Genomic DNA, 11431 nt, shown 5'->3' with positions numbered 1-11431 from the left:
TAGGACAAACATAAGATGAGCATACGGAGAATAGGACAGTACAAGACAAGATAAAAATTACCATTATAGGGGAACGCATTGCAAAATCTGAATGTGAAATATTAGGAGGCATGCTCTCAAATTGAAAAACACGCTCTTGAATAAAGATAGTCAAAAAGCTCCAAAAATGTGAAGCTCAATGAATCATGTGTTGAATATTTGTAAAATGACAAAGCTTTGTCATTTTCATTTGTGTGAATAACAGACCAGATATGCTCATCACTTAACACGTATTAGTCATGAAAAGGTTTTACCATGAGGCCAACTCATACAGACTTGCTTCTTCAGAAATGACAACTGCAGTTCCATTAAGTGACACAGTCACTTTCCTTTTATTGACTGTTTCATTAAAACACATTAAAACATTCAGTGCTTTTTGAAGAATTTGTACAGCGTTATCTCCCGGTGTCTTCGGCCTCGCTATTTGGCTGCGGAGAAAGAGATAATGAGAGATCAGTATGAGATTTTTAATCATAGCACTATAACTTGAAGGTGTCTATTAATCATCTTAGGATAATAAACGAAGATACAAGGACATGTTGTGGGTCTGCTTTTTTTATTAACAGATGTGTCTCACTACTGAACATCGTCCACCACTCAAACACTACCTTTCTGACGTTCCTCCACTATTTCATGGATGATGTCTTCGAGCACTGGAGCCACATGATCTAGCTGTTTTGGTGAAAGACGGATGGCAATCTCCACTGTTTTATCCTGGACACACAAAAGAAGTGTTAATGGCTTGTATTCAATGGTGAAGGATGTGTGTGTGTGTGTGCGTGTGCGTGTGCGTGTGCGTGTGCGTGTGCGTGTGCGTGTGCGCTCTCACAGGATTTCCACCACGTTCCACCTCAGGAAGCTGTTGGACTGTAACCTCTTCAAACGGACCGTCCTCTGATCGAGGCTCTATGTCCTTTCTACCTTCTCTCTCCTGCAGCACAGGCACACAAACACAAATTTACACGAAAGTGAAAAGCTACTGTGACACAGTATGGACTTCTAAAACCTACAGTTATTCTGTCACTGTACACAAGTATGAGAAGCCACAATACCTACATAAGACTTCTATTTAATGACCTCATTTGTTTCCTAAGCCACAGACATTGGCACTACGAGCAACCTCCACTTGACCTTTTTTTGTTGTAACTTTATTATTCAAACTTTGCTAAACTAAAATGTCAAACTGAAAAACTCTTGAGAATTGTGAGTCTTACTCTGACTCGTTCCTTTTGGATGAAATTGACAAAATACTACTGACATGAATCTAAAAATGAGTCATGAGTTTTTTGCTACGAGGGCTGAAACTAATTATTATTTTCATTATCTAGGAATCTTCCAGTTATTCTCTCTATTAAAATAATGTAAAAGAAATACAGAAAAATGTCTACTTAAATTTTCAAAAACCTAAGGGGTTGCCATCAAATCGTTTGTCTTGTCCAAGCAACACACCAAAACGTCACCAAAGATATTCAATTTACAATAACAAAAGTGTATATTATGCAAAATCACCTTACATAATCAAACTGATGCTCATCCGGGAAAGCCCCAGGACAATATTATGTAAGACAAAGCTCTAATAAGAGTTTAGTATTAGTATGATTGCAATGACATCACTATTAAACTGTCACTCAGATATAATTCTGCTCACTGTCCAATCCGACACGAGATGCTTACCTTCATCAGCATCATCTCCTTTGGACTGAAGAAGGTGATGTGTCCCTCTGTCCTCTCGGCCAGCAGCACCACCAGGCACGCCAGCACCAAGCAACCAGACACTGCTCTGCGCATGCTCATTCTGCTTTGTCCTGGACACATACACATACACACGTGCTCATATACAGATACTGTGCATAGGCATACATGCAGAACAGTGTTTCCACACCAACACAAGTGAGTGGCACTAAGGACAGACCTCTTACAGAAATTATGGACGTTTTTTTTGTCAGCAGTGAGAAAGAGAAGCAACAGTCAAATTAGGCCAAACATACAGTATTTGAGTGAGTGTGTACGTGTGAGTGTGTGTGTACGTGTGTGTCAGAAACAGTAAGTTTAGAGTAAGAAGGACACAGGGGATCCCATGTTATTATGCAAGGGAGACGTTGACAAATAGATAGTAGATAAGAGAGGCGGGAGGAGGGGGGAGAAGTGTGGAAGTAACAAACAACAGACTGCTCCACTGACAAGCGAGATAAGAGGCCGGAGTAGATCAGCCATACTTACAACAGCAAGACAGCTCTGTACACAAACGTAAGACAGGACAGGACGTTCAGGAGGAGAAAGACAGGAGCTACAGAGAGCGGGGGAAAGCCTGAGAAACGAGAAGAGAGGGGAAGAAGCAGAAGAGGCTATATGTTACTCACGTGCTGTGTCAGCTTTGGTCAGTTGTTTAAGGAAGTGTGCTTTAAGATGAGCAGAGCCGCACTGGTCTGAGCGTCTGCTTGTCCCAGGCAGCCTTTATACCGAGCCCTCTCCTGATCCCTAAGCTTTTTACTGTCCTCCCTCACATCCGCTCTTTAACAGGCTCCCTCAAGTCCTCTTCTCCATGATCCTGGAAACACACATATTACTCAGGAATCTGTATTTTTTATATTTTTATTATGGCAGTAAGCTAACTCTGCTGCATGTATGATGACACATTGATGAGCAACCCTCAGGTGTGGAAGAAGAACTTTAAGAATTTTAAGTAAAAGCAATACCACAGAATAAATGCTCTGTTACAAGTAAAAGTCATGTGTTCAAATTATTAGTTGAGTAAAAGTACAAAAGTATTAGCATCAAAATATACTTAAAGTACCAAGAGTAAAAGTAATCATTATGCAGAATGGCACATTTATATATTCTATAGATATTCTTTCAAATATGAATTTTATTGTTTCCTTCACAGACATCCAAAAAGACAGTCCAGTGTGTTTACAGATGGATATTCACACAAAAACAAATCAAAGACTTAAAGCACAAAAACAGCAGGAATAAAAGAATACAAATTGTAAAAGCTACATTAAAGTTGAGTATTAAAAACACACCAAAAGAGTCAATAACATAATTATGATATACAATATATATATACATATATATACACACACACATATATATATATATATATATATATATATATATATATATATATATATATATATATATATATATATATATATATATTTATAGCTTGTGGATTTCCCATAGGGATCAGTAAAATGTAAATCTATAATATTACATCCTTATTCTTTCTCTTGAATATATTTTGTATTATTAATCTGAAAATGCTAAATCACAAGTAAAGTTATCAAATAAATGTTGTGGAGTAAAATTTCTTCTGAAATGTAGTGGAGTGAAGTATTAAGTATCAGAAAATGGAAATATTCACCTAAGTACAGTACTTTAGTAAATGTACTTATTTCCACCACTGGCAACCTTGTGGCATATTATTAGGAGATTTGTGCGCTACAGGACGGATATGTTCTACATATACTGAATAAGTCTGATGTTATAGTGAATTATTTTTAGGATTGAATGAATAAAGAAATCACTTTTCCGTCTAATTTATTAATGCTTATCACACATGACAGCAAACAAACACATTTGCAGGAAGAAGCTAAAAGTACCTCGTTCATAACTCGTCCTAAAACAGACTACTGCTTTCTGAGAAGCAAAGTTTAATCTGTACGTGACTTTCATTTGGGTGACCAACTTAAATACAGAAAAGGATTATTGTGATTAATATACTAGACATTATTTGTGTGTGTGTGTGTGTGTGTGTGTGTGTCTGCATGCGTGTGTGCGTGCGTGTAGCAGAAAGGAGACAATCTGTCTAAAGAGGTCTGTCATAAATTCTCTGCTCTAAACTAATATCTAATGTAACATTTATGACCTGCCAGTGATTTATACTTGTGTACAAATAGACCCACATGCATCAGTTCCTCGGAAACCTCATGACCCTAAGGAACTTTAACAATGCTTTTTCCTGTATTTAACACTTATCGCAGGACGGGTTTATTTTGCTGTCAAAATACCACAATTAAGAAGTATTGCCACCATTGGTTTTTGTTTATTGCGATTGCGGGATACAGCTTTGTATCTCCTCTGAGGCACTTCTTGTAGCAACACAATGACGCACAAGCCCTTGTTACATTTTTCCATCACCTCACGTTCAACTCCTTATAATGTGGTCTTATGTACATGGGATTGACTTGTAGTTTTTTAAATCAACACTTTTACCATGTATTCAGTGTTTTATTTAAACCCCGTTGGAGTACAGAGCCAAAGTTACTGTCGATTTCTCACATACTGTTTACTGCACTGACTGTACTGCCTTCGTATTTTCACTTTAAAGGATAAATCTGGCAATATTCTGGGCCTATATTTTTCTTGTTTTAAATAAATACCATAAAATGACAATTGCTCGACAAAGAATTATGCAAACAAGAAGGCTATTGTCTGTTTAGCCAAAGTCTGATATTGTTTATTCCTCTGTGTCATATATGGAGTTGAAATGAAGGGTCGATTAAGTAATTTTTTAAAAGCCAAAACACCAAAAATTCACTGTAATTAGACTGTGAAACTGTTAAAAACACATCAATTAGCCACTTAAGTGCACAGGGTGACACATTTCTTCATTACTATTATTTATTTTTACTTAGTCCCGCAGACACGTCTTGCTGCATTAAATAATCACTGGAGCATTAATGTACATTAATCTGTGGTTGAAAATAGTCCCTCAAAATGCACAGTTTACTCCTCTTTGAATAATATTTGAAAAATGACAGAGGTCAGCTCTTTTAGAAAATTACGTCCATAAAAGATGACATTATATAGGCCTATTTGTGACCCTACGTTTGTGACCCATTTTCTTAAGCCCCTAAACCCCCCTCTCAGGTGTTTATGGGCAATGCATGAATTGTGCTTGGTTGACATCTCCCTCACTCTGTTGTTGCACGTGCTAAAGGGGGACAACACCGTCGTGATTAATCTGGCTAGAGCCAATCAATCAGAATAAATGAAAACACCTGTGTGGGTATGTAGCACTTTGGAAATGTACAATGCAATTTATGTAAAAGGCCTTGAGTGACACAGGCGGAGTAGAGAAGAAGGAACATATTTAGAGACGGTCTTGTCAAAGGAGTCGTTAAAGTTAAGATTAAATAACGTGTTACTGGTACCTCAATATCAGAAACTGACTTTCTGCTCTGTATCCAGCAGGAGGCGTCCCCGCCGGCCAGGTCTCGTGGTGTTAAACTGATATCGCGGTCTTTGGATCATATGATACTTTGCTGAAACGTGTGATAGCCGTCTTTTCCCCGTGGTGACGGAGCAGAGCAGACACACTGTGCCTGCTGCTGCAGAGATTTGCAAATCATGGTAAGAAGGGGTGCTGGGTGTTTTATGATTACAAAGTTGCATTGCAGGATATAGTCGAAGGATCATGTTTAGATTACAGACTCTTTGAGAGCAGAGATTACTTGTTTTTTAAGGTTAACTACTGTCCTGGTCAAGGCCTTTCAACATGAGAGAAGCAGCTAGCCACCCATGTGGCTAACATTAGCTGGGACATGCGTATTTAAGTTGTACTATTTAGACTACAACTACAGGCGGACACTAGCAGCTTTGTAAGCCACTGTACTTTTTTTCCTCTAGGCTCACGCTGGATATGAACAATATGTTCCTGTGTTAACATTAGCGGCTAGCACAAGTTAGCTTCTGGGCGCACGGGCCCAGGTCAACACGTGGGCTCATGACGACAACGTGGTTGCGTCTAAGTTTTCCTAATGTATTAGGGTAACCAGGCTAAAATCAGAAGTAATACTTATGAATATTTTTGGAATTTAAATAAAATGGCACATTCTTCATACGGTGTCACATAATGTCGTAAAAGGCGGATTTTTGCCTAACTTTTATAAGTACATTTATGACGTAAAACCATACCGTGCCCCCTATTCGCCCACTTTGGACCAATAATTGTCCTTGGTGACCAACACAGGGGGGCAGAGTAAAACTCTCTCATAAACCTGTAGTGAAGGCACAAATCTTCACTGCGGATCCTGTCGGGAGAAACAACCATACAGCTCGTTTGTCAGTGGGAACTCTATAATTTAGAAATGTTACGTTACCACGTGGAGACTTGATATGTTGACATCAACATATCACATGTTACATTGACTGTTGTATTATGGTTACCTTAATCCGGTCTTTAACCTCCGCAGGTGCTTTTACACGTGTTGTTCGAGCATGCGGCCGGCTACGCGCTCTTTGCCGTCAAAGAGGTGGAGGAGATCGGCATGCTGCTGCCTCAGGTGGGGCTTCTGTCCTAGCATCTATTTTACAGTGTTCTGTTTTTCTGGGTGGAGCAAAGATAACAATGTTTGTGTTACAGGTGGAGTCGAGCGTGCTGAGCATTGGCAAATTCAACAGCATGGTGAGCTTGTCGGCCTTCTTCCCCTTCAAGTCGGCCCAGGGAGCTCTGGAGAACATGAATGCTATTTCCGAAGGCAAGCTGATTTTCCTATGTTTTGGCCATATTGTGTCCTCGGTTGTAATGATGTTCAATAATCTGTCAATCCACTGAGTTACTGTGCTGACAACTTCCATGTAAACCCTGAACAACTGAGAAAAGCCATTTAAGATGCAGCCATGTTGAATATGCTGATCAGAAGTTTTGGTCATTTTATTTCAGCCAAGGTTGTTGGTGTAACCTATTGGTAGCTTCATAACTACTTTTATATGGCTTTGCTCTAGAATCTAAGATGACTTTAAACCAAGTGTTTACCGTAATCTGTTGAACTTCCATTGCAGGTGTGGTCCATGCTGACCTGAAGTTGTTCCTAGAGACAAACTTGCCCCTCTCTGGGAAGAAGAAAGCTACGTTGGGGGTTTCCGATTCCAAGATCGGAGCAGCTTTACAAGAAGAGTTTAGCGTTTCCATCCAGACTGGAGGGGTGGTGGCAGAGATAGCCAGAGGTGAGAATCCTAACATTAAAAAAAACTTAAATGACTGGCGTGTTGTGATGCAATCTTTTGACCCTGAAACTCATGAAGGTTTATACTGAAAATCTGAACATCCACTGCCCACATGCTGTTCTGCTACATTTCCACTTAACTCAGACAAACACTTTTTTCTGTTGTCTGTGCTTTCAGGTGTGCGTCTGCACTTCCACTCCCTAGTGAAGGGTCTGACTGGCCTGGCTGCCTCCAAGGCACAGCTGGGTCTGGGCCACAGCTACTCCAGAGCTAAAGTAAAGTTCAATGTGAACAGAGTTGACAACATGATCATCCAGTCCATTGCTCTGTTGGATCAGCTGGACAAAGACATCAACACCTTCTCTATGCGTGTCCGGTAAGATCACTGCTAAAACCAAAGATGTGTCTATTGGCAGCTTGTGCTGTCTGAGATTTGCACCCTAGTTGTGTAAATCACTGTTGCTGTTCACATGTGCAGTCACTTCAAGAATGCCATTTCTAAAACTTCCTATGTTTTGGCTGTATTTCCCTCAGTTGTAATGATGTTCAATAATCTGTCAATCCACTGAGTTACTGTGCTGACAATATCCATGTAAACCCTGAACAACTGAGGAAAGCCTTCTGAAGTGCAGCCATGTTGAATATGCTGATGGCTACAGATAGTAGTTTGTGATTTATGTTTGCCTACGTTTGTGGCTTCTGACATTACAAAGTGGGTTTTTCTAACAATCACTGTCTTGTGTCTGCAGTGAATGGTATGGCTACCACTTCCCAGAGCTGATCAAGATCGTGTCGGACAACAGTATGTACTGCCGCATGACTCAGCTAATTGGAAACAGGAAGGAGTTGTCGGAGGAGAGTCTGGAGAGCATGGAGGAAGTGGTGATGGATGCTGCCAAGGCTCAGGCCATCCTAGATGCATCCCGTTCTTCCATGGGTCAGTAAAACAATTAGTCATTTGAATACAAATGTAAAATAAGTAAGATTCTTGCCACTTTCATGTGTCCACAGCATACTAATTCACACACGTACATTTTCACAAGTACATTTATGACTTAAAACCATACCGTGCCCCCTATTCGCCCACTTTGGACCAATAATTGTCCTTGGTGACCAACACAGGGGGGCAGAGTAAAACTCTCTCATAAACCTGTAGTGAAGGCACAAATCCTCACTGCGGATCCTGTCGGGAGAAACAACCATACAGCTCGTTTGTCAGTGGGAACTCTAATTGTTGAAAATGCACTCGCTGAGCAACTTGGGTAAGCAGTAGTATCCCTCTGCTAAACACTTTGTCCTAATCTATCATTCTTCAGGTATGGACATCTCTCCCATTGACCTGATCAACATAGAGAGATTCTCCAATCGTGTCGTGTCGCTGGCTGAATATCGGCTCGGGCTGCAGGAGTATCTACGTTGCAAAATGAGTCAAGTTGCTCCAAATCTAGCGGCCTTAATTGGAGAAGTGGTACGTAAAAGTGTGATATGTTGCCTTTGTTTAAATTCTCCGGGACCAGTGATGTTATACCAAATCTGTCAATCCCCTGATTCTATGTGATGACAAATATTTCCGTAGGTGCTGATGGTCCTTGGATCAAATCCATGTTTTCATGGTAACTACTAGATCTGTCAGTAAGACACTTTTATTTTCTTCAGGTGGGAGCTCGTCTGATCTCTCATGCCGGCAGTCTAACCAACCTTGCCAAGTATCCAGCCTCCACCGTCCAGATCCTGGGAGCAGAGAAGGCCCTGTTCAGGTACTGGGGCACCCCCTCCCTGCTGGGGAAAGTGGCTACAGTGATGGCAGGGCGGGGCAGGAGCAGAGCAGGGTGACTGGAGAAGACAAGTCTCTTTAGAGTGATCCCTCTCTCCCTTATGCACCCCCAGAGTCTGAGCAGCCACTCACAGCACTGAGGTAGAAAATCTGAAACTGACTAGATGCTGCAATAGTGTATTGCTGCCCTCTAACATCGCTATTTATGCATTTTAAATGCTGTGAGAAAATTCCATAAATTTCAACTAGTTAAGCTAACTCACTACTGTTGCTCTTTCCCTTTTGACAAAATGACATTAAACCTTATGGTTATCTAACAATAAACCCACGACTAAATAAAACGTTAAAGCTTGTTGAGACTTCAGATTGACCCTAATTTAAAGACTAGTTTACATGCACTAATCTGCTTGTGAAAAATGTGGCATGGTGAGCTTTACTGCCCCTTTCACATCAGCCCAGGCTGCTATGGAGAGCATGAATGCCATTTCTGAAACTTCCTATGTTTTGGCTGTATTTCCCTCAGTTGTAATGATGTTCAATAATCTGTCAATCCACTGAGTTACTGTGCTGACAACTTCCATGTAAACCCTGAACAACTGAGGAAAGCCTTCTGAAGTGCAGCCATGTTGAATATGCTGACGGCTACAGAAAGTAGTTAGTGGTTTCTTTAACTTTTGACCTGATTGTAAAATTGGCTGCATTTTCACACAGAGCCTTAAAGACTAAAGGAAACACCCCCAAGTACGGGCTCATCTTCCACTCCACCTTCATTGGCCGTGCTGCAGCCAAGAACAAAGGACGCATCTCCAGATATCTGGCAAACAAGTGCACTATTGCCTCACGCATTGACTGTTTCTCTGGTGAGTAATAAAACCTTGTAGAATAATGGCCATTTTAGCTTTGCAATCCATGTGGCATATTTGCGATGATGCTCAAATTTTTCGTCAACAGTATTCATCCCTTGGGTTGGTGGTGACAATCTAATAACTGAGCAAAGCCACGGATCTTGTGACTTAATGTAATCCCCTGTACGCTTTGATTTACTTTTTTCATTACTTGCAGAGGTACCCACAAGTGTGTATGGTGACAAGCTGCGTGGACAGGTGGAGGAGCGCTTGTCTTTCTATGAGACTGGTGACGTGCCACGGAAGAATTTGGATGTCATGAAAGAAGCTGTAAAAGAGGTGAGCTCAGAAAATTAAGCTGCAGCATCTGAGAAGCTGTGGTACTCATCAGGACATGGACCGATTGTAGATTTGTTCCATTCCCAGTGCTTCTATAATTTCACTGTCAATGCTGTGAATGATGACAAGCTTTTCCCCGACCTCAATGTGGGGGTATAAAATGATTTAATGAGCCTGATGCAGCTTTAGACTCAGGAAACCGATGGGTCACCCTGCTTATAGGTACATGATTATAACTTATTTTTTTGTCTTAGGCTACCGATGTTGCAACCGAGATCAAGCGTAAACTTGAGAAGAAGGAAAAGAAACGCAGGAAGCGTGAAAAGAAGTTGCAAGAAACCGGTGAAACAAACGGTGACGCTGAGGTAAGCAATAACTTTACTATCTGGCCACGCATGTTTTGATTTGAGATTTGACCCAACCCATGGTTATGTCTCAGTGTACGACATGCTATATCATCCTGACTCCTAACCATTGGCTGGTCCTAAACAATGGACTTGATCACTGAAGTGAGTCAGACATTGCAGCCACTTGAAGGATGTATTCTACACTAAGGCTAGCTTTGAGTAAAAATAATAATTTTCTTACCGTTTACTTGCAGGCAGAGAATGGAGAACACACTCCTGGGCTGAAGAAAAAGAAGCAAGCAGCCGAGGAGATGGAGGTCGAAGCAGAGGAGACCCCTGCTGCAGAGGACACCCCAGGGAAGAAGAAAAAGAAACGAAAAGCAGAGGCTGAGGAGGCAGAAGCCGCTGCTGTCACAGATGACGGCGCAGAGGAAACAGATACTCCTTCTAAGAAGAAAAAGAAGCGAAAGAGTGAGGCAGTGGCAGAGCCTGCAGAAGAGACAGAAACACCCGTGTCTGAGAAGAAGAAAAAGAAGAAAAAAGAGACCGCAGACTAGAGACTGGTCAAAGACTGAATCTTTATTTTTGTGTACAGTTTAATTTTTTTTTATCCATATTATGCTTTGTTTTTCTTGTGACCTCAAAGCAGGTTAGAATGCAAAGACATGCTTATAACTGTGCCTTGACGTCAGTGACATTTTACTTGTACTTCTGTAAATAACTATCCATTAAACTTTGTCAAGTAAAAACCTCTTGCTTTGCTTACTGCTCACTACTTATGGATTTTCAGTTTCGCATAATAAAATGGTCTATTAGCGACATGAGGGATGTTTTCATGTCGTATAATTGGACAAATGCATCAACAATACCTTCAGCTAGCCCAGTTTTGTACCTCAACCTTTTACCATGCCATAAATCAGTCACTAAATGTCAGTCCTCCACCAGACACTTTAATCGGTAGGGACAATTTGCGATATGACACTGAATTTTCTGGTCTCGCGGTACAATGTGAAATGGTGAGAAATAGTTGCTTTAGCCCTATTCCCCCAAAATCGCTGGTTTAGATGCACTCATGGGCTGATAGGTGCTAACTTCACATTAATGAGGATACCAAACTTTAAGACTTGTACCTAAAT

At 40.8% G+C, this 11431-nt stretch overlaps 1 protein-coding gene and 3 non-coding genes across 4 annotated transcripts; all 4 read left to right on the top strand.

Annotated features, from left to right (window-relative positions):
• Positions 1-5094: 5094 nt before the first annotated feature.
• On the top strand, positions 5095-11046 carry nop56 (NOP56 ribonucleoprotein homolog). Its single transcript, XM_029432385.1, has 12 exons — positions 5095-5394; positions 6237-6326; positions 6407-6521; positions 6826-6990; positions 7168-7366; positions 7740-7927; positions 8307-8458; positions 8647-8747; positions 9476-9624; positions 9827-9948; positions 10203-10313; positions 10550-11046. Exons 1-12 carry the CDS (start codon positions 5392-5394, stop codon positions 10850-10852), a joined length of 1698 nt encoding a protein of 565 aa, XP_029288245.1. The 5' UTR covers positions 5095-5391; the 3' UTR covers positions 10853-11046.
• On the top strand, positions 5960-6092 carry LOC115008955 (small nucleolar RNA SNORA26). The gene has a single exon (XR_003832363.1). It is a non-coding gene; the product is annotated as a small nucleolar RNA SNORA26 (small nucleolar RNA).
• On the top strand, positions 8059-8191 carry LOC115008956 (small nucleolar RNA SNORA26). The gene has a single exon (XR_003832364.1). It is a non-coding gene; the product is annotated as a small nucleolar RNA SNORA26 (small nucleolar RNA).
• LOC115008952 (small nucleolar RNA SNORD57) lies at positions 10062-10129 on the top strand. The gene has a single exon (XR_003832361.1). It is a non-coding gene; the product is annotated as a small nucleolar RNA SNORD57 (small nucleolar RNA).
• Positions 11047-11431: the final 385 nt, after the last annotated feature.

Source organism: Cottoperca gobio, chromosome 5, assembly GCF_900634415.1.
Source record: "Cottoperca gobio chromosome 5, fCotGob3.1, whole genome shotgun sequence".
NCBI lineage: Eukaryota > Metazoa > Chordata > Actinopteri > Perciformes > Bovichtidae > Cottoperca > Cottoperca gobio.
Note: the sequence above shows the minus strand (reverse complement) of the source record. Positions and strands in the feature narration are given on the sequence as shown.